This window comes from Elgaria multicarinata, chromosome 16, assembly GCF_023053635.1.
Source record: "Elgaria multicarinata webbii isolate HBS135686 ecotype San Diego chromosome 16, rElgMul1.1.pri, whole genome shotgun sequence".
Classification (NCBI taxonomy): domain Eukaryota; kingdom Metazoa; phylum Chordata; class Lepidosauria; order Squamata; family Anguidae; genus Elgaria; species Elgaria multicarinata.
Window position 1 is genome coordinate 3939415 of NC_086186.1, and position 23790 is coordinate 3963204.

Sequence of the window (23790 nt, forward strand, 5' to 3'; positions counted from 1 at the left end):
TCCACAGGCCATTTTCATGAAATCTGAATCTCTCATGGAAATAGCACATGCAGCTCGTACAATTTATCTGGCCCCTCATTCCACCCCCCGTCCATAACTGTCACTGTGTATAATTCCCCCTCCTGTTTCCCCACCAAATGTTTAACCCCAGCCATCTCCTTCTTCATCAGAACCTTTCCTAAATCAATTTAATGAGTACAACTTATTTCTATATTAGGGTTTTAATTAATGTCTCCCTGGTTTTTGTTTTGGGCAGATAGTAGTGCTTTGGGAGCTGCTGCTGCTTCTTCTTCTTCTTCTTCTTCTTCTTCTTCTTCTTCTTCTTCTTCTTCTTCTTCTTCTCCTTCTCCTTCTCCTTCTCCTTCTCCTTCTCCTTCTCCTTCTCCTTCTCCTTCCCCTTCCCCTTCCCCTTCCCCTTCCCCTTCCCCTTCCTCTTCCTCTTCCTCTTTAATTCTGGGAATGTTAATTTCCCAACCCCCCAGACCTCCTCCTCCTCCTCCTCCTCCTCCTAATTGTTATTTTGTCTTCTCCTTGGAGTCTAATGGGTGAGCCCAACCAATTGGGGGTCACTGTATAAGATGACGTTCTGATGTTACATGCCAGTCACATGCCAAACTATTTCTCCCTATCACTCACACATGGAAGTGGCTCTACAATATCTACTAGCCATCAACCATCATGATGGCACAGTGTTATCCAGTCATTCTGATTTGGCTACATGGAAGGCAAATTAAGTCAGTTCAGAGTAAAGGCAATATATAGGCAAAGAATTTCAAAGTGACCACCAAAAACCATTGATGAAAGGAGGGGCACTTTTTGACACTACTAGAAAGGTGGATACTTTCAGCTTGGTTGTGCCCTAAATGCTTCATCAGTTTCATCAGCTATGGTTTATTCTTTGTGAGGTGATGGTGGAAAGAGTTGTTTTGGACCTAACACAAGGTATAATGTGTGTCAGCACTGCAAATCTTCACCTTCATGATACATCTTTATTCTGGGAACACCTTTGCATGTGAAACAGCCAACAACTTTATTGAGGCTGGAGACATGACAGGCTGAACTGGGAGTTGCCCCCCTTCCCCCTCCTCACAACCTACCAAACTGCTTCCGTTTGAATTTTGGCAGAGCGACATATATTTAGGCAACAGTGGTAGAAGACAGCAGGAGATTGTGCAGATCTGTTTTAATTCAGGGCTGCTATTAGTATCATCTCTCTTTTCTCGCTCATGGCAGTTTTTCTAGATGAACACAATGGGCTTTGCCAAGTCATGCTGTCTTTTACTGATTCAGGAATTTCCTGACTATTGGACTTGTTTTAACTTAAGTATGTTTTCAATGTTGGGAGGCCCAGTTTCTGAAGGTTTTCTGTAAAAAAAAAAAATGATGTGATGATGATGATGTTGATAATGATTTACGTATGGTACTTTTATACAAAGAACAGCCATGGCAGGTCTCTACCCAAGGCTCAAGTGGTGGAGTTGTCTCTTTAGCAGAAGCAGCTTCTGCTATCATGTGGCAAAGGGATGAAACGGGAGTGAGCATTTGGAAGACTATTTCCTTCAGCTCTTCAGCCATTTCCACTTGCTAAGAAGTTGTGTGCAGCTGTGGGGGGGGGGGGGAAGAAATCCAAATGGGCAAATATTCAGTTTTGATTATATATTTTGTAAAAAGCCATGTATCATCTTATTTGCCAGAAATTTGAAGGGCTGCTATTTTGCAAAAGAGTCCGTCACGTCCATTGTTCAGCAGAAGATGCTCACAGCCCTGCGTCTGTCCCTTTGTTTGCAAATGAAGCTGCTGGAATGCAGCAACGGGGAACAAAATGTCTGGAAAGGCAGAAGGCCGTCAATCTCCCTCTTGTCTTGATGAGAAATGGCCCAAACTGTTTAGTGCAGAAGCCGGAGGAAGCATTTGATCGTAGGCAGAAGCATTACTGGCTGCGCTTCAGCATTGCTGCGTTGTTTTTATGACTGAGCAACGACCGCCTGGAAGATAGGCTGCCGGGGTGGGTGGGAGGGGGGAAGGTTTGGTGCAGTAATCCAAGGGGGAGCAATTACGTCCAAGCACACTTGCTCAGGCATTCTGAATGTTTAAAGTAATGAAATACACGAGGGGGAAAGAGGCCATTCCCCTAAAGTTGTTTCTTCGTCACTTACACCCAGTTCTGTGTTCTGCCAAACTGTACAAATTAGCAATTCAGGAACAAGAGCAAGTACATGATTCTTCACTTCCCCCATTTTTTTCTGTTTCTTTTTTTATGCAGTTCTTGATATTTGAATGGAAAGTCTGTTAAAAGCCTGCGCAAACTCAGGGGTCACTCCCAGGGCTGGATTTGTTCAAAAAATCTTGACACTTGGATATCCAGTCCGCCAGTCCGTCGATTTATATCCAGCCCCTTGGCTGGAGTCCCTGAAGCAGCCTGCAGTTATCATAAAACAACAACAGCCACTACTTGCATTACCCATCATACACTCTAAAAATTAAAGCCATGTAGGGTGGCCACTTATGCATTGCCAAAGAAGAGGACTCCAATTTGCATGACATTTGTGAATGTGGATTTGGACCTAAGCATATAAAATGTATATCTACAGGTGCAAATGTAGAAATAATAATAATAATAATAATAATAATAATAATAATAATAATAATAATAATAGATAAATAAAAATACAATGCATCTTGGAAAAATGGAGAAGATTGGTCAGGTGAACTGTGTGCACAGGTGTTAGCTGCAGACTGGCAACATAAAAGCCCCTGTTTCCCCTTTTTATGGTTCTTTGACTTTAAACTAGGCATGTGCTCCGCTCCGATTAGGAGTGGAGAAGCAGTAGCGGATTGGCCTGCTCCGCCTTACCCAGAGGCGGAGTAGAAGCGGACCGCGGACCCCTAGAAGCAAGGCGAAGAGAAGCGGCCATTTTTCGGAGCTCCTAGTTCAGGCGGACCGCTCCGATCGCCATCTTGAAACATTTCGCCCATAGGATTGCATTGTGGAAAACAATCGGGGATAACTGGGTTGATTTTTAAGCTATCGTTCTGAAAATTCTTGTGCACAGAGAGTCGTGGATGGGGGTCATTTTGAGACTACTCTCACCTCTCTGTGTCGTGCGGGTCGCGTGCTAGAATTTTTTAAAAATCGGGTAAACAAACGGACAGCGCGGCTCAAACAGCGGTTTTCGCCCATAGGATTGCATTGAGGAAAACAATCGAGGATAACTGGGTTGATTTTTAAGCTATCGTTCTGAAAATTCTTGTGCACAGAGAGTCATGGATGGGGGTCATTTTGAGACTACTCTCACCTCTCTGCGTGGTGCGGGTCGCGCGCTAGAATTTTTGGAAAAATCGGCGGGGAAAAATACCTTTTTCAAAGGGCTGAGGGGCAGAGTCAGCTCCCGGTCATGATCACATGATCCCAAAGTTAGAGGAGGGCATAGGCAAAATGGGTAACTTGGGATTCTGGGAAACTTCTCTTTCTTCATCTGAATGGACTTTTCCCAGTGTTTTTTAACACAGTAGCCCCACCAAATGCACAAACACAACCTGAAATCATATACTAAGCCAAGAATAAGAGATAGAAACACAGCACTGCTACCCACCCTAACTTTGGGGAACAACTGAAAAGATGTGGTGCAAGGGGATGAGCTCCCCTAGGGCATCTCATCGTGGACGTGCCCCCACTCTCTCCTGCACTGGAAGGCCATTAGAGCCTTCCAAAGAGAGTAAAACGGTGGAGCAACGCCTATCATGAGTCGGTGAGCGTTTACTTCTTAGTGGTGGAGCGATGCCTATTATGAGTTGAAGTGAGCGTTTACTTCTTAGAGCTCTCGTGGTGAAGCAATGGCTTTCTTGAGCTGAACTGGCAGCTGCTTCCCTCTCCCCCGGGCACGTCCCCCTATTGCTGGTAAAAGACAGATATAGCCTTTTTAAAAAAGTTCTTCTTGCTGTTTGTTCAGCAACACTGCTGCTTTTAATTCCACCCCTCCTTCGTTTATTTATTTGTTTATTTATTCCATTTTATAGGCATTACTGGCTTATCCTTGGCTCACTTCCTTATGCCCCCAGAAATGCCAGCTGCATGCCTGCCTGCCTGCCTTCCCTCCCTCCTCCCCTGCCCACCTCGCAGGGATGTTGTGTGTGTGTGGCTTTGACTCAGGGGAGAAGTCCTTCCTGCGCTCACTTGGAGTTTTGGAAGTTCCCAATTTTGCAGGTTTAAGCCCCGCCAAAAAACAGGGGATGATGGGACTGCCTTGGGTCTTGGCGTGTGTATGTAACCCTGGGTAAGCTTTCATGGTGGTGAGTTTGAGGTTTTTTTTTAACGTGCAAAATTGACGGAGCTATGGAAAGGGGTGTTGGATTTTCATAAATTCCCCAAAAATCAGGGGATGATGGGATTTGCTTGAAACTTGGCTTGCGTGTGGACACATGGATAAGCTGTCATGGTGGTGAGTATGAGGTTTCTAACGTGCAAATTGACGGAGCTATGGAAAGGGGTGTGAATGGGGTGCCCGATTTTCAAAAATTCCCCAAAAATCAGGGGATAATGGGATTGCCTTGAAACTTGGCATCCATGGGGACACATGGATAAGCTATCATGGTGCCGAGTTTGAGGTTTCTAACGTGCAAATTGACGGAGCTATCGAAAGGGATGTGAATGGGGTGCCCGATTTTCAAAAATTCCCCCAAAATCAGGGGATGATGGGATTGCTTTGAAACTTGGCGTGCGTGTGTATACCCCCATGAGGTGTCATGGTGCCAAACATAAGGTTTCTAACTTGAACAGAAAAAAAGTTGTATAATTTTTTAGCTTTCAATGCAAGCCTATGGGCGGGAAAACGGAGCTCCGATCCGGATGCGGAGCTCCAAGCGGAGCGGAGCGGAAGTGGGCGGAGCGGGGGCGGGGCGAAGCGGCCCGCTCCGAAAATCACGGAACTGCAAGTGAAGCGGAGCGGGGGGTCCGTGCACACCCCTACTTTAAACTAGACCTGGACATGACATCATTCTTGCACTGAACAGGGAGTTGGACTAGATGGTCTCCACATTCCCTTCCAGATCTATGATTGTATCAAGCAGAATCTCATATCAGTACAAAAGTAGAATCAGTTACCGAGGGAGGTTGTGGGCTCTCCCACACTAGAGGTCTTCAAGAGGCAGCTGGACAGCCATCTGTCAGGGATGTTTTAGGGTGGATTCCTGCATTGAGCAGGGGGTTGGACTCAATGGCCTTGTAGGCCCCTTCGAACTCGGCTATTCTATGATTCTATGATCTCTTCTCGATCCTCCCAGAGTGCAGGACACAGAAAAACAGGCTCCAGTTACAGAAAGCCAGATTCCGGCTGGATATCAGGAAAAACTTCCTGACTGTTAGAGCAGTACGACAATGGAACCAGTTACCTAGGGAGGTTGTGGGCTCTCCCACACTAGAGGCCTTCAAGAGGCAGCTGGACAACCATCTGTCAGGGATGCTTTAGGGTGGATTCCTGCATTGAGCAGGGGGTTGGACTCAATGGCCTTGTAGGTCCCTTCCAACTCTGCTATTTTATGATTCTACGATCTCTTCTTGATCCTCCCAGAGTGCAGGACACAGAAAAAAAGGCTCCAGTTACAGGAAGCCAGATTCCGGCTGGATATCAGGAAAAACTTCCTGACTGTTAGAGCAGTACGACAATGGAATCCGTTACCTAGGGAGGTGGTGGGCTCTCCCACACTAGAGGCCTTCAAGAGGCAGCTGGACAACCATCTGTCAGGGATGCTTTAGGGTGGATTCCTGCATTGAGCAGGGGGTTGGACTCAATGGCCTTGTAGGTCCCTTCCAACTCTACTATTCTATGATTCTATGATATCCCTAGATTAACAGCCCATTTTCCCCCTCAGAGAGGGATTTAGATACTCGTGCATTTGTGTTCATTCCTCCTGTTTTTTGGCCTTGGGTCTTCCTACCCCAGTAAAATTGATGAGGCTTTTGGGTTTGATTCTGGTATGCAAGTGGAAGTCCAAGGTTTAGTAATGGATTTATGGCCTTGGAAAGCAGGATTTTCAGCACATTGGGTTGCTGGTTCTTTAATAGGCTGTTGCTTGACTGATGCATTACACCAACGTTTGTGCATGGCTTGAAAGTAATAACAGAGCCATTAACATTGATGAGGCATTGCTTCCAATTGCTGCAGTAACAAGCAACACCTTTATGAAGCCATTATTAACAAAAGCCTCCAAGGAAACAACGCTGATAATGACTAATGGATCCCTTCCCTGTTTCATGAAGGCAGAGGCTTCATGGCAAAACAAGTTCATTTCCACCAAGGTTCTGAAATAACCATTTGGCTGAAAGACAGTGTTTCCTAATGATGGATTGACTGTGGCTACAGCCCCTATTAACATTTGTAGCCACCATATCTGCCTGAGAGTACACCTGAACTATGGAGTGAAGGGATCAATTGGACACCAATTTAATCACTACAAACAAAGCCAAATCCACAGGTTTGCCACTCCTGCTCTAGGGGGGTTCAGCTGCTAACTGCTCTAGAGCCGGGAAGGGGGGATCCTACAGAACTTTGCCCATTTTTCTGTTGGTTGGCAGAGAGGAGAGAGCTGACATCAAAGGGAATCCGGGTCAGGCAGCTGCTGAGGGCTCACACCCCAGCAGGGGCCCACCAGGAAGAGCCCCACCTGCCTCTCACTCTGGCCCAGACCACAGAGATGGAGGTAAGACGGAGCGGCAGTAGATGTCTCTTGCGCACTGGCTCCCGGCCTACGAATAGATAAGTGTGAGAAAATTTGTTTCAGTTCATTTTTGATCAGGATTTACCCAGTTCATATCTTCTGGCCCGAATGTAGACTCAGATGCAATCTGTGGCCAAAGTCATAGAATCATACAATATTAGAAGGGGCTTATAAGGCCATCGAGTCCAACCCCCTGCTCAGTGCAGGAGTCCACCCTAAAGCATCCCTGACAGATGGTTGTCCAGCTGCCTCTTGAAGGCCTCTAGTGTGGGAGAGACCACAACATCCCTAGGGAACTGGTTCCATTGTGATACTGTATCCATTGTCATACATTCCTGTAACTTGAGCCCGTTATTCCGTGTCCTGCACTCTGGGAGGATCAAGAAGAGATCCTCGCCCTCCTCTGTGTGACAACCTTTCAAGTATTTGAAGAGTGCTCTCACGTCTCCCCTCCATCTTCTCTTCTCCAGGCTAAACATGCCCAGTTGACTCAGTCTCTACTCATAGGGCTTTGTTTCCAGACCCCTGAACATCCTGGTTGCCCTCCTCTGAACACTCTCCAGCTTGTCTGTGTCCTTCTCGAAGTCCCTCTATCTCTGAGCCTGGAGTCTCACATCCCCGCCCCCAAATGCATTCAAAAGCATCTGTGCATTTAAAAAATTCTCATGCAAAACTGTGTTCTTGCACAAATATGCTTTAATCCACAGAGAAGAATGTTATTGACCAATAGGGATGACTTAGTGGATAAAGTGGCAGTTACGGGAACTCTGGGGGAAAGTGACCACGTCATACTTGAATTCTTGATTATGAAGGAGACAAAAGTCGAGCGTAGCCATACACGTACTCTGGATTTTAGGAAAGCTGATTTTAATAAACTCAGAACTATAATAAGTAAGGTCCCGTGGAAAATGAGCCTAATGAGAAAAGGAGTGCAGGATGGGTGGGAGTATCTAAAAAATGAAATTTTAAAGGCACAGTTACAAACAATTCCAACAAGGAGAAAAGATAGAAGACAACAGAGGAAACCAATGTGGCTCCACAAAAAGCTTATTGATGAACTGAAAACAAAAAGGGATACATATAGGAAGTGGAAGGAAGGCCAGGCTACAAAAGAAGAGTACAGACAAGTGGCGCAGAAGTGCCGAAATGGCGTCAGGAAGGCTAAAGCTGTGAATGAGCTGAGATTAGCGAGGGATGCTAAAAGCAATAAAAAGGCTTTCTTCAGATACGTGAGTAGTAAAAGACAGAGGAAAGAAATGGTGGTTCAACTGCTTAATGAGGATGGCAAATTGATAACAGATGACAAAGAAAAGGCTGAAGTGCTCAATTCCTACTTTGCCTCGGTCTTCTCCCAAAAGCGGGTCTATGACCCCCCTGGAAAAAGTGAAGCAGAAGTTGAGGGGGCAGGATTGCAGTTTGAGATTGATAAACAAATGGTCAAAGAACACCTAATTTCCTTGAATGAGTTCAAATCTCCAGGGCCCGATGAACTGCATCCAAGAGTAATGAAGGAGCTAGCGGAAGAACTCTCAGAACCTTTGTCTATTATCTTTGCAAAATCATGGAAGACGGGTGAGGTGCCGGATGACTGGAGGAGGGCTAACGTTGTCCCTATCTTCAAAAAGGGCAAAAAGGAGGAACCTGGGAACTACAGACCAGTCAGTCTGACATCCATCCCTGGGAAAATTCTGGAGCAGATTATAAAGAAGTCAATCTGTAAACACCTTGAAATCAATGCAGTGATTACTAGAAGCCAACATGGATTTGTCAGGAACAAATCCTGTCAGACTAATTTGATCTCATTTTTTGATAGGATAACCTCCCTTGTGGACTGTGGGAATGCTGTGGATGTCATATATCTTGACTTCAGCAAAGCTTTTGACAAAGTACCACATGACATTCTGATTAACAAACTAGCTAAAAGTGGGCTAGATGGAACAACTATTAGGTGGATCCACAGTTGGCTACAGAATCGGACTCAAAGAGTATTTATCAATGGAACCTTCTCAAACTGGGGAGAGGCAACGAGTGGGGTGCCGCAGGGCTCAGTCCTGGGCCCAGTGCTCTTCAACATTTTTATTAATGATTTGGATGAGGAGGTGCAGGGAACGCTGATCAAATTTGCAGATGACACAAAATTGGGTGGGATAGCTAATACCCTGGAAGACAGAAACAAACTTCAAAGTGATCTTGATAGGCTGGAGTGCTGGGCTGAAAACAACAGAATGAAATTTAATAGGGATAAATGCCAAGTTCTACATTTAGGGAATAGAAACCAAATGCACAGTTACAAGATGGGGGACACTTGGCTCAGCAATACTACAAACGAGAAAGATCTTGGAATTGTTATAGATCACAAGCTGAATATGAGCCAACAGTGCGATATGGCTGCAAGAAAGGCAAATGCTATTTTGGGCTGCATTAATAGAAGTATAGCTTCCAAATCACGTGAGGTACTGGTTCCTCTCTATTCGGCCCTGGTTAGGCCTCATCTAGAGTATTGCGTCCAGTTCTGGGCTCCACAATTCAAGAAGGACGCAGACAAGCTGGAGCGTGTTCAGAAGAGGGCAACCAGGATGATCAGAGGTCTAGAAACAAAGCCCTATGAAGAGAGACTGAAAGAACTGGGCATGTTTAGCCTGGAGAAGAGAAGATTGAGGGGAGACATGATAGCAGTCTTCAAATACTTAAAAGGTTGTCACACAGAGGAGGGCCAGGATCTCTTCTCGATCCTCCTAGAGTGCAGGACACGGAATAACGGACTCAAGTTAAAGGAAGCCAGATTCCGGCTGGACATCAGGAAAAACTTCCTGACTGTTAGAGCAGTGCGACAATGGAATCAGCTACCTAGGGAGGTTGTGGGCTCTCCCACACTAGAGGCATTCAAGAGGCAGCTGGACAACCATCTGTCAGGGATGCTTTAGGGTGGATTCCTGCATTGAGCAGGGGGTTGGACTCGATGGCCTTGTAGGCCCCTTCCAACTCTGCTATTCTATGATTCTATGATTCTATGAATGCGTACATTTCAAAAATGCACACTACGGATGCATAGATTTGGAAAAAAATATGTGAAAAAATACACCTGGATTTTCATGAGGAGAAAAAAAAAAGCAAAGCTCCCAATCTGATTTGGACTTGAGTCAGAATGAGCTTTGAGATGGAATTCAGCGAACTCAGGGTTGATTTGTACATCCTGTTTGTTAGTGAGGAGGAGGAGCTGGTGATAATGGCAGTGAGAAGGTGGACTCACTGAGGGAGGGGGGCATTGAGGGTGTCTTGCCTGAGAGACCTCAGAAAATCTGGAGTTGGTACTGACAGAGAAAGAGACAGCTGGGATGGTGTAGACTCAGAGATGGGCGGAGCTGTGCACGGGCGGGCACACACACACACTCAGAGAGAACAATGCAATCTTGCAAGGTTGCACTGGTTCTGCCCTCACTTCTGATCCTGCCTTCACTCACCATCAGGTCTGGCTCTGATTACCATCAGCTGCAGCCCCCCAGTTGGCTTTTCCTGTTTTTGAATGGTAGGAAAATGTTCCCCCTTCTCTAGGGTGACCATATGAAAAGGAGGACAGGGCTCCTGTATCTTTAACAGTTGTACTGAAAAGGAAATTTCAGCTGGTGTCATTTGTACATACGGAAAACCTGGTGAAATTTCCTCTTCATCACAACCGTTAAAGCTTCAGGAGCCCTGCCCTCTTTTAAATCTGGTCACTCTAGTATAGCTCCTGCAGCTTTAACAGTTGTGATGAAGAGGAAATTTCACCAGGTTCCCCATATATACAAATGACACCTGCTGAAATTCCCTTTTTTATGCAACTGTGAAAGATACAGGAGCCCTGTTCTCCTTCTCATAGGGTCACCCTACCCTCCTCTGGTCTAGAGGATCCAGTTAGGCTGTTTCATAAATGCCTTAAACCAACTCCCAGCAAAGCTTGGGCATGGTAGGGCTGTTGTGGGTGGGGGTGGCTGAGAGGTGTGGAGGCCACATATTGGTTGGCCTCGGGTGGTGCCACTGGAGCGAGAGGAGGGGGAGCCTATATAATAATGCTTGCCCCCTCCCTCGTCCTTCTTCATAAAGCGGCTCCCTCCCTCCCTCCCCTGTTGGCAGTGTCGGTTAACTGGTTGTCCTTAGGAGACCAAGTAGGAATTTTTTACTCAAGACCTACGGTTAAGGTGTTGAGTTCTTTCGCCTACTTCACACTGCAAGACAGGCGGGCAGTATTACATAAGTTGATTGGTTATTTCAATTTAATTATTCCAATTCGGTCACATTTGCTGGCAGGGAAGCGGACATCTTCACATCAAGAGGATTGGTGAGCATTCCAAGGCACCTAACGGTGAGGGGTAAACGCCTGAGGCTCACCAGCTGCGAACCTAGTGGCCCAGCTGGCTAGATAAGGGTTACCCTTGAGGCCAACCTTTCTCACTCACCCGGAGGCTAGTGTCACGGGGAGGAGTGACACCGGAAGGTCTCCCACCCCAAAAGGGGGAGCCAGGGGGTGGCAACAGGACTGCCGCCACCCTAAGGCCAGGAATCGCTCGCCCTAGCAGTTAGGGGCTGTTGACAGCTGAAGTTCTGATGTCTGCTTAGGTTACCCCTCTGCAGAGATATATTTATATATATTGAATAAAATGTGGCCCAGTTTTAAAACCCAGCTATTTTGTGTCGCCTCGTTATTTCCACACTCCACATTCCGCAACTGACAAGTAGTCATACAGCTGGAATGATCCTTCATATTGTCCAATACTATATGTCTGAAATTGGTTAATGTAAGCTGTGATCAGGATTCTGTATAAATTTCCTAAGATAATCCTTTGATTCTGAATATGAAATTATTTAAAAGGACATAGCAAAAGAAAAAAAAGGGGGGCCTGTTTCACTAATTTTTCATTTTAACCGTTACAATTACTTAAAACACATGTACCAATGCTTATTTTCCCTCCTTTCCTTTTCTTTTTGGCAGGATGAAAAGAACCAAGTATTAACCACCAACATTTGGTTACACATGGTGAGTTTTAAAGCTCAGAAGTTTGTTTTGAAAGGGTGGCTGTGGAAGTCTCTTGTGTGGGGAGGAGGCTAATGGTCCTAAAGGATAATAGAATTGGACAAATTCAATATTTGTCTACTGTGATTGATTTAATGAATGATTGCAGTTAATAACGAGTTGACTAAATGCCATTGCAAGACATCTATCAGATACTGTCAATTGCTGATTGCTACTGTAGACCAGCTGTCAAATGCAGTTAGCTCCTGAGTGTGTCAATGTGTCAGCTGACAAATCTTGTCAATTATGGTCTACTACTGCTGACCAGCTGTCAAAAACTGACTGCTAGAAGTCAGATTTCTACCAAATGTCAGTTGTTATTGCCCTGTCACCTGCCACGTAGGGTAAAATGTTGCAAAATCTTTGGATGTCAAATGCTGCTGCTGAATATCACATCGCTGGAGAATATGTACATGGCAAGAGGATGTTCTGAGAACATTCCCCATCAGAATTCACAGAGGAGAAATGTGGAGGATAATTCCGTGGAGCCAATTCATTCTGTGTGCAAAGCTAGGAGGGGGCCCCAGAGGACATAGGACATGGTGGACCACCCCCTCCACAGGTAGGGAGCGATGTCCACCTGCACAGAGGGGCGTCCATGATAGATGTCCTCCCTTGACCAACAGCAGAAAGTTCTATCACCACGGCTGGCCCACCATCACTTCTCTGAAAGTGGTAACGGCAAAATTCAGGTGTTCTGTGGGAGCATCAGAGGTGGGTCAGGGGACGCTCATTCTCTGGATATGCCTCCAGAATCATGTAGGGGAGGGCTATACCATCCCTGGAGCTGCTATAGCTGTTTTTCTTCCCAGGGAAGGAAGATCTTAAGAAGATAAAGACAAATCATTTTCAAAAACACAAGACAAAAAAGGGCAAAAAATTGCCCTCCTCTTCTGTCCTGGCCAGCCTGAGCATAGCAGGGCTTAGCAAGTGGTGGCTCCCCTCCAGCATGGACGCTAGGCTGCAATCCTAAGCATGCTTACTTGGAAGTAAGTCTCATTGAACCCAGTAGGACTTACTTCTGACTAAACACACTTAGGCTTGAGCTTTAGGGCTAGAACTACATTATCGGTATTGAGGTGCATTGATTACCGTTGGTGGGCACATTATATGTTCCATGTACTGCTTTTCTAGCATTATTTCCCACTTTTTATTCTGCATTATCCAAAATACCACAACAGAAGTCATTGTGTATGGCATGTGCTACAAGATCTAAATGAGTCAGAGCATCACCACAATGGGATCAAATCAAAACGAAGTGGAGTTCTGGCCCATGTGCAATTTTAATAGTTGGATGCCTTTATCCCTATGGTATTTTTAGGACATTGATTTCCATAGTTAAGTAGGGAATATGTTCAGGGGCAGGGGACGTTAGGCCAGGAGGCCAAATTTGCTCTTCTGGGATTCCCTAGATGGCCACACTCGCTTCCCCAGGCCCAATCTCCCTTTCTTCGTCATCTGGTGGTGTCTTGGCTTTTGCGCAGGTTCAAAAGGAACCCAGGTAAATGCTTGCAGCCCTCGGTTTCTCACTGCTTGGATTATTGGGGTGCAAGGATAAAACAAATTTAATGATTATGGGCACAATCCTACAGATGTTTAGACAGAAAAAAGTTCCTCAGCTCCCAGCGTTCCCCAGCCAGCCATGCTGGGAGCAGTAGGGTCTAAACATGCACAGGATTGCGCCCTAAATAATCTAATATATAACGAATAGCTAAACCCAGCAGTGTGTCTTCTAATAGTCCTTGCACCCACTTCTAAGTCATTTTTGATTGAGTGGAGGCAAAGGGTTTCAGACACGGACAGACGCTGGCTGCCAAAGCCCTGATCTTTACAACCACTGTCCAGCAGCTCAGTCCAGATGGCTTCACTTTTAGAGGCAAGATTTCTCCTGAAGGAGCGATTTATTTTTACGTCTGTGATCTGCTGCCATTCGTTTGAATGGAGGGCACCCATCTTGACATGTCAGCTGCATTTGTAGCCTATCTCCTCTGCAAGAAATAAAAATACCCCCTCCCCCGCCCTGCTCAAAGCCAACAAACTGCAAGAGGTTGTTAATTCAATTTGTCATGAGTGGAGGCGTTGGCACTGCTGCCTGAGCTTCTGAAACAAATTATTTAAGTGCTGAAGATCTAAATATCACAGTGAATGTAGGAGATGATGTTGAGTTCTAGAAACAAAAAAATAAAGAAGTCCACAAAATGAACTCATTAAAGCTGTGACTGTTCAAGGTTATTTATTTCACACATTGGCCCTGATCCAGAGCTGTCCATATGAAATGCACGCCAGTCTCCCCCCACTCCATTGTGGTGTAGTGGCTAAAGTGTTGGACTGGGAGTCAGGAGATCCGGGTTCTAGTCCTCCCTCAGCCATGGAAACCCACTGGGTGGCTTTGGGCCAGTCACAGACTCTCAGCCCAGCCTACCTCACAGGGTTGTTGTTGTGAGGATAAAATGGAGAGGAGGATTATGTACGCCACCTTGGGTTCCTTGGAGGAAAAATGGTGGGATATAAATGAAATAAATAAATAAATAAATAAATAAATAAATAAATAAATAATAAACATAAGAAGAGCCCTGCTGGATCAGACCAAGGGTCCATCTAGTCCAGCACTCTGTTCACACAGTGGCCAAGCAGCTGTCGGTCAGGGACCAACAAAGCAGGACATGGGCCGTAGCTAGACCTAAGGTTTATCCCAGCATTGCCCTGGGGTCAAACCTGTTCATCTAAATGCCACACAGGGCATCCAGCGCTCAGGCAGGGATGAACCCGGAATGATCCTGGGATAAACCTTAGGTCTAGCTACGGCCATGGGGCAACAGCACCCTCTGACACACGTTCTCCCAAAACTGGTGCACACAGGCTTACTGCCTCGAATACTGGAGGCAGCACACAACCATCAGGGCTAGTAGCCATTGATAGCCTTCTCCTCCAAGAATTTATCCAATCCCCTTTTAAAACCATCCACATTGGTGGCCATCACTACATCTTGTGGTTGCGAGTTCCATAATTTAACTATGCACTGTGTGAAGAGGTCCTTCCTTTTATTTGTCCTGGATCTCCCACCAATCAGCTTCATGGGATGACCCCCCACCCCCATCTGATTGATTTAGCATTCTCTTTGTAGATCTGCCAAATCAAGTTTTGCTCTGGGAGCGGAGGGTGTGTCTGAAACACCCACATCACATTGAGGATTTGGCGTGTTGCATCTTGAAACGTCCCTTGTTCATTGGCATTAGAATTAAATTTATTGCTGGTCTACCCTTGGTTCCCATGAACGGGCTACAAATGCAGAAACAGTTTGTCATTTACTATCAAACCTGGATGTGGCAACTACTTTTAGAGTGTCAGTTTTTGCTGTATCTGCCCCCCAAAATCAGAGAATACTTTATTGGCATGTTGGAGGAACCTGGGGCAAAGGGTCCACAATGTACAGTATCATGTGTTCCTCTTTTTTCCCCAATCCTCCCTCTTCCCTCTCCCCCAACTGCCAAAAGGAGTGTTTTCTGGATGGCTTGCAAACAATAAATCATTAAAATGGAGTGATAATCACACAACAATAAAAACAGCATACAAATTGCAAGCATAAAAGTTCTGCATAAAAAATTCAGAGGCCAAACAGGACAGCATTCTTTGGCGCTCCCAAAAATGTTGAGAAAACAGGGTTTGCACAACACGCTAACCCACACTCAGTGGTTGGGTGGTTGTTAAACTGTGAGTTTTTTTATTTATTTTTATTTATTGCGTTTTTATACTGCTCAATACCCAAGGCTCTCTGGGCAGTTCACAATTAAAGCCATAAAATGCAACAAGTCAGAATAAATGTAAAACTTTTAAAGCTAAAAATGGCATATAAAATCAAAATTAGTTACAGTCCAGGGAAAGCCTGCGTGAAAAGATAAGTTTTCAGGAGGCATTTAAAGGAGGTTACATTTTCTGCCTCCCGAACTACAGGGAGGGTTTTCTAGATGGTGTGTGTCTTCTGAATCCAGGACAGTTTCTACAGGGTGTCTGGGTAACCATGCATTGTGCCTTATTTTTCTTAAACAACTCAACATTAGAACCCATAGTTGGTTGCTGGGTTGTTCAGGGTGGTTAACAAGCCACACTGCTTGGTTAACAAGGCACCCTGTTGAAAACGTCCTGGGTTCAGACAGCACACTAACCCACAGCTCAACAAAGTGTGGGTTAGTGTGTTTTGTGAATAACCCCAGTGAGCAGTTTCAGTTCAACCCAACTTTCCACACGAATTCTAATACTTTAAATAATAATACAAAAAGATATTGACATGTAAGAAAACTGTCTTCTATTACTGTTACATTTTTAAAAAGGCGATATGGAAAAAGGCACACATTCTTTAGTAAAAGTAAGAAATAAATCCATCCACTCATGAAAATGGTACTTGGAGGGCCCAGGCAGTTTAATTAAGGACAGGGCCATTAGTGTCACAAGCACTGGAAAAGGCAAGAGATCTAAGCATTGGGCGTCCTGCCTTAACTCTACCTTTGGCAATTGACATCTGCAGAGCTGGAGGCTCTTCTGGAGCACCACTTTGATCATTCACTGGGTTGACAGTGTCGTAAACAGCATGCTGAGCTACAAAAGAATAGCTAATGGTCACACAGGAGTTGTAGAAGAGGTCAATGTCCCCCCCCATAATGAGGCTTTCGTACATTGTGCAGAGCAAAACAATCATTCTGGAGAAGCCGATGACTCTCTGAAGGTAAAATGAATGGCTGGAGTGCTGTTGTGAAATTAAAAGAAAACCCACAGGAGGCGTTTCTCCACTTGACATTATAGAAAGCCAGGAAAGGTTAGTTCAGATCAACAGGAAATACTATTCAGCCCATCTTTTGGCTTTGTTCCACTCTCTTAAAGTGCCAGGTCTCAACGTGGCAATGAAAACAGATGTAACACAAAAGTACAGCAGCCTTGGTAGGGCCATACTCCATATTCTGTAATCCTTGCCTTAAGTATGATGATGATGGATTGGATCCAGACATTGACTAATCAAGTGAGCTACACATGTGCAAGCGTCTCACCTGCTGACTCTACAAGACCTCAATGAGAACTAAATATGAACAGAAAGATTCTTTCCCCCCTCTCTCTTTCATTACAAGTATTTTCTCTAGCAATAAGCCTACCTTGTTCCTTTTGAGAGTAAAATTTGCTCACATATCTTAGCAGCAGAGAAACCTTTGACCATCCAACCTAATGTGCTTCTAATTGGTTATTATAGTCCAATCATTTTCATCTAAAAGGAACTACGAAAGTTATGGCTCTAAAGAGAAATGTAATTGGAGTGAATGCGTGGACTTTATATTTTTTTAAAATTGCTATATTCCAATTTTATGCTTGAGGTGGCATGAACTATAAGTCACAAACATACTGAAATTCCTTTTATAGGCAGTTGTGTGCAATTGGGTGACCTAAAAATGCAATTTTAATGCTTTCAATTGGTTTTTCCACCCTCCTTCAGGTGGCTAAATGCGCAATTTGTAAAGAGTTTACATTTGCAAGCAAAATGTTGGGTTTTTTTAAAGAGAGAGATCTAGCCATACTTTTATCTGGGGAAATTGGGTCATACCTCTGAAGGAGTAAGCTAGTACTAATGGAAAGTTAAATTAACTCCTGAGTGATGGTCTGTTTGTTTTTGCTTTGAATTTCGAGTATTGGACAGACTACTACTTACAATGGAATATGTCTGACTACCCTGGAGTGAAGAACGTCCGTTTTCCTGATGATCAGATATGGAAGCCAGATATCCTTCTATATAACAGGTAGGGTGCAAAATAGAAATAAAAAAAGGGCTTGCTTCGCTATTTGCTTATTTCAGAGAGTCTGGATATTGGAAAGAATTCAGTGTAACGAATAGAGGTGCACAATGTCACACTCATTTAGTTTCCCCTTCGTTTTAATTCCGTTTGTTTCATTTTACCTTTGCTAGTGGTGCATCTGTTTCACATTTGACATGTATTTTTGTTTGTTTCATTGATTTTGATGGAGAACCAGCCCTGCGTTCAGGTACCTGTAACTTCGGTGCTTAGTTTCCAAGGAGCTTTAGACTGCTCCCAGATGGCATCATCCTTGCCAAGTTTGGGATAAAAGGTCCCCATGTTCAAGGCAATTAAAAGTGAGGAGAACATCCTATAAAGCGCAACACACTCATTAATAGGGCTTTACTGCCAGCTGCATGCTGATGAGGAGACGGCAGGCGTCAAAGGAGCAGCCTGGGTATTTTGGATGAGCATCTCCTCTCTGTGGGGCCCTCACCTCAGTGACATGCTGCTGCTGCTTCTCTTCCCATCCAGGGATCAAGCAGCCAAGGCCCCAATCCTCCCACCTAGGAGAGGGCCCAAGAGCTAGCTGGTGTAGCTGCTCCTTGCCACTCCGCTGTGTCCCCAGCTGTTCAAGCAAGCAAATAGCGGCTGCATCTTCTCACTCACTCACCTGCGATCTCCCTCTGGGCCTGCCGGCCACAATTCCCTACTGCCAGCTCAGAGGGAGAAGTCAATCGAGTCTGTGGAGGTACCAGCACCGGACCCTTCTTGCTACCTCCCCCCTGGAGCCCATTTTTGGGGATAGGGTTCAGCACTTTGGACAGCTCCTTCATAGTCCCGACTGAAGCCCAGAGCGGATTCACTGCCCCACTGAAATAGGATCCACCAGCCTCTACTAGCTGTCCCATTCCCAGTGTCAAAGAAAGCTTCAACTGGCAGTTTTCTGGAATGAGGATAGGGTGGCACTGCCTTCCCCTTTGCCTCAGGCAGCACAATATCTTGGGACGGCCCTGCCTCCTTTCCGCTTGCTCTCTTTTTTAGGCAGGTGGGGGAGTGCTGGTAACGCTCCAAGGAACAGACCATGCTGCCTCTACTCTCTTTCTGGGCAATGGTGGGAGCTGGGTCCAGCATGTCCAGTCACTGCTGTGGTGAATAAATAAACCGGAATAGGCAGTGGACGCTGGTGGCTCTGATGTCCGTGGGGCAATGAATCCACTCTGGGTTTCAGTCAGAACTCCGAAGGAGGCAGCCAAGGGGCTGAACCAACCAAGCCCCCATGGATAGCTCAGTCAGAGTTCTGGATAGCTATAAATGAAACCCAGATTGAATTCGCAGCCCTACTGACATCAGAGCCACCAGCCTCCATTAAGAGTAGACATCGGTTTCTCCCTGCCCGTTTTACTGTCTTCTTTGCTCTGAGAGGAAGTTGGTGTGGGAAGGAAGTGGATGGGAGGCGTGTCCGGAAGGCATGTCCACAATTCCCCTGCAGAGTCTGAAAACGGCCCTTCATGCAGAAGAAGCAACGGGAAGGAAAATGGAGGCACACGTGGGTCATTGTTGCTAGCAATGGGGAAATGCTTCTGGTTGCCACATAACGACTTCTGTTTTCAAGATTAACAGTAGGATCCTCTACATGTCTACTCAGAAACAGCTCTTCTTGCTATCATTTGGGCTTAGTTCCAGATGTGTGTGTATCGGATCAGCCTCATGGCAATGGGAATCCGAATGTAAAGATATCCTGGCCATTGATCAAGAAGAGTTTTTTAAAAAATGTATTTTCATTTATTTAAAATGTGTCTTGGCCACCATTGACGGCAGAAGCCCTCCCAAGCTGAAACTGACCAGCAAATCAAACCGTTGCCGAACTGTAGAGCTGCAAAGCTGAAGCAACCAAGATATCAGTCACGTGATCTTGCAGCAGCCTGCTAAGTGTTTATTTCTTAATAAGCATTTGTATAAACGAATGCATTAACATATTGGCACTGTATGGCAAACTGCACAAAATTGTCACTTAACGGCACAATATTGTTGTTGCTGTAAGAACACTTTCATCACAGCCTTAATTACAAAGTTAGATTGCATTATGGAGAGAGAGAGAGAGAAACAGAGAGTGCAGTTAAATTTTATTCAAGTCTGCATCAGAAATGTCTCTTCCCTAGTACAACATCAACAATGGCCTGAAGAGGCAAAAATGCTGAATAATAAATAGGTGCCTCATCTGTGAACTAGAAAACCTCATTAGCACTTAGCAACATTTCCTGCAAAACATTTTGCATAACTGGCCATGACCTCTGCCCCAATCCATTTATGAATAATAGAAACATAGAATAGTAGAGTTGGAAGGCAGGGGCCTATAAGGCCATCTAGTCAATCTTCTCTTCTCCAGGCTAAACATGCCCAGTTCTTTCAGTCTCTCCTCACAGGGCTTTGTTTCTAGACCCCTGATCATCCTGGTTGCCCTCTTCTGAACACGCTCCAGCTTGTCTGCATCCTTCTTGAATTGTGGGGCCCAGAACTGGACACAATACTCTAGATGAGGCCTAACCAGGGCCGAATAGAGAGGAACCAGTACCTCACGTGATTTGGAAGCTATACTTCTATTAATGCAGCCCAAAATAGCATTTGCCTTTCTTGCAGCCATATCGCACTGTTGGCTCATATTCAGCTTGCGCTCTACAACAATTCCAAGATCCTTCTCGTTTGTCGTATTGCTGAGCCAAGTATGCCCCATCTTGTAACTGTGCATTTGGTTTCTATTTCCTAGACTCTCACTCCTAAAGTGTAAGTTGGGAGCTTTTGTAAGTTGCGAGGTGAGCAGCAGCTCAGGGTGGAGAACACTTACTTTGCATGCAGAAATCCCTGACATCTCCAGTTAGAAGGATTAGGTAGTAGGTGATGGGTAAAACCTCAACAGCTGGAGGCCCTGGAGACCCACTGCCTATTCGAGAGTAGAGCTATCCAAGGTGTGAAGCAAGTATGAAGCATTTGAAGGCCATCTTTAACGTTCTGACTTGTTCTGATTGAAACCTGGAGCAGATTCACTGCCCCACTAACATTGGAGACACCAGCCTACACTGACTTCAAAGTATTATCACTAAAAAAAAAAAAAACACATCCCCAAAAACCCAGTGCAGGTACTTAAAAATATATATCTTATGCCATCTCTTCTCCAAAGTTGCCTTCCCATCTTCTGCTGCTTAGATGGCAAATTGCCCTTTTGAAATAATGTTGTGCATTCACGGCTGTCAATGACCATTTATCTTACTCAGCTGGCCACTGTATCTATGCACACTGACTGATATTTATGCGCTGGGTAGGAACACATGCCTCGTGACCATATCTGAGAGAGGAGGATTAAGCTAGACAGCATGTTTAAATATTCCCAGGTCACTTGTCATTTTGTTTTTGACTCTCTTGTTCCTCTGCACTTGCCTTATCCCCATTGACTGTCTCAGTTAGTTCAAAACGTGGTATGAAATTCTCTGCAGAATATGCAGGCTGGCTGCCTCCTAATCCTGTTTGGCGCTGCTGCTACAATACAAACAGCAAATAAGGACAGTGCATGACTTACAACCCCCAAAGCTGCTAGTAGCCTGCCAATCATGCATCCCACAAACATTTCACAACTGAAAACGGGAACACTTTGTATGCGTACTTGGAAAAGCCTTACTGGAAGTAGCATATAGCTGTCAGGATTAGTAGCTTAATTCCTACATCAATCTTTCTTCTCCTCTTTTAAAGCCATCCAAATTGGTGGTCATCACTACGTCTTGTGGTAACAAGTTCCATAGTTTAACTGTGCGATGTGTGAAGAAGTCCTTAGAATTATAGAATCATAGAATAGCAGCGTTGGAAGGGGCCTACAAGGCCAGGTCAGAGTTGTCTTCCCCCCACTCCGCATCCTTTAATGTCATGAATGCTGTCCGAGAGCACTCAAGTATTGCTATCTCCCTCCCTCCCTCCCTCCCTCCCTCCATAGAATCATAGAATAGTAGAGTTGGAAGGGGCCTACAAGGCCATCGAGTCCAACCCCCTGCTCAATGCAGGAATCCACCCTAAAGCATCCCTGACAGATGGTTGTCCAGCTGCCTCTTGAATGACTCTAGTGTGGGAGAGCCCACAACCTCCCTAGGTCATGTGTTCCATTGTCATACTGCTCTAACAATCAGGGAGTTTTTCCTGATGTCCATCCGGAATCTGGCTTCCTGTCACTTGAGTCCATTATTCCATGCAGGCACTCTGGGATGATCAAGAAGAGATCCTGGCCCTCCTCTGTGTGACAACCTTTTAAGTCTTTGAAGAGTGCTATCATGTCTCCCCTCAATCTTCTCTTCTCCAGGCTAAACATGCCCAGTTCTTTCAGCCTCTCTTCATAGGGCTTTGTTTCCAGACCCCTGATCATCCTGGTTGCCCTCCTCTGAACACGCTCCAGCTTGTCTGCATGCTTCTTGAATTGTGATCTGCATCCTTCTTCTTATGTGATCTGAATCTCCCACCCATCAGCTTCATGGGATGACCCCATTGGGCCCTAGTATTATGAGAGAGGGGGGAAAAAATGTCTTCCTATCCACATTCTCCACACCAGGCATAATTTTGTTCAACTCTATCATATCTCCCTGAACTTGCTGTTTTTCCAAGTCAAAAAAGCCCCAAATGTTGCAACCTTTCCTGAGAGAGGAGTAGCTCCAGCACCTTGATCATTTTAGTTGCCCGTTTCTGCACTTTTTTCAACACTACAATACCCTTGGAATGAAAACAATGGAAGAAGACGGAGTCTGAGCTTCTTAGGAGTATCATATCAGTATGTGCGTGTGTCTTTTTGGTAGCCTCTGCAGATTTGAAAGGATTCTTGCTTCTCTTTTGGAATTCAACACATTTCCATAGCAGCATAGCTCTTGATTCATCTGGTGCCTGCATTCCTTACTGAAGATTTGCGTAGCCCTTTTTCTTCCACTGGCTTTGAAGGGCTGACGATCAAATGCTGCTGTTATTTTACATGCCACCTCTGGCAAAAGTTCAGCTGCTTCAGGTGCTGGTGGAGGCTGCTTTTTTATTCTCCTTCATCCTCGCTCTTCAGCAAGGAGCGATTAGGACTGCAGTCCCTTGCCCACTGACTGAGAAGGAAGTCTCATTGAACCCAGTGGGACGTACTTACAAGTAAAAGCACGCTGCAGAGCAGCCAGTAAACGACTTCTTGCAAATTTGAAGTGGGGCTCGTGGAAAATGCGAACTAGCTCATGCTCAAAGGCTTCGGCTGGGAAAAGGTCCATAGAATTTTGGACTTGGTACCCAAAGAGTTTCAGGGATGGCCGCTAACTTGGGTGTTGTTGTTGTTTAAAGAAAGGGGGCATATTTATAGAGGAGGGAAGGGTCTACACATTTGAAGTGAGCTTTGAAGTGATTTCTGGAGGATTTACGCAAGCTCACAAATCCCTTGTTTTGGATGCTCCCACCTTCAATTCATTTTAAATGTCAAGATCTCTTTGTCCTGAATATGTAGAACTTCTGGTAAATTCTTACCAAAACAAAATCCTCACCCACCCCTTACTGAAATGAGACCTTGCAACACAAGCTGCATGGTCTACTCTAGAGTCTAGAAGGAGAAGAATGGATTCCTTCCTGGCTCCAGTAAAACGTTTCAGGGCAGACTTTCTCCTCATCCATATCCGCCATTAAAACCCAGCCCCCTTCATCAAAGTGGCTCCATAAGCTCTGGAGCAGATGCTGCACATCTGATCTGGGTTTCTGTTTCCAAGGCTGGAGGTAGTGTTGATTGGCCACCCCACCTGAGGAACCATGCCAAGGCCCTGAGCAGGAGGCAGAGACCCTTCCGCCCATCTCCTGCAGTGCCTATGAATGTCAGCTGATGCATCCCAGGCTGAGAGGATAAACAAACATGGCATCTGCTTTTGTACCATGTCTTTCCCCGGTCAGGTCCTGTAATAACTGGGACACTTTCTTCTGCCATTCTTTTTCCATGGAAGCAACACAACACTTTTGTTGCCTTGGTGCCTCTGCTAGAGGCTTCAATTCTCTTTGCCATATGTCTGTTCATTAAACACATCCCTTCGGAGAACAAAGACAGCAGACTGCCTGCTTCAATCTCAAAAGCCATCATTTTGTTCCCCTTCTTCTTGGAGTAGCCGTTGTCCACTGCACTTGTGTTGTCCCTTCCTCTTGATGGTCCATTTGCCATTAGACAGCTGCTGTTGACTAATAATATTATTTTAGATGCGTGTGGAGGTCTCC

General features: G+C 45.3%; 1 protein-coding gene across 1 annotated transcript in view; it reads left to right on the plus strand.

Annotated features, from left to right (window-relative positions):
* The window catches only part of CHRFAM7A (CHRNA7 (exons 5-10) and FAM7A (exons A-E) fusion), a 71757-nt gene that overhangs the window by 33125 nt on the left and 14842 nt on the right, over positions 1–23790 (plus strand). Inside the window, exons 3-4 of the mRNA XM_063142216.1 lie at positions 11684–11728; positions 17432–17541. Coding sequence (XP_062998286.1) covers positions 11684–11728; positions 17432–17541 — 155 coding nt within the window. The remainder of the gene's footprint in view (positions 1–11683; positions 11729–17431; positions 17542–23790) is intronic.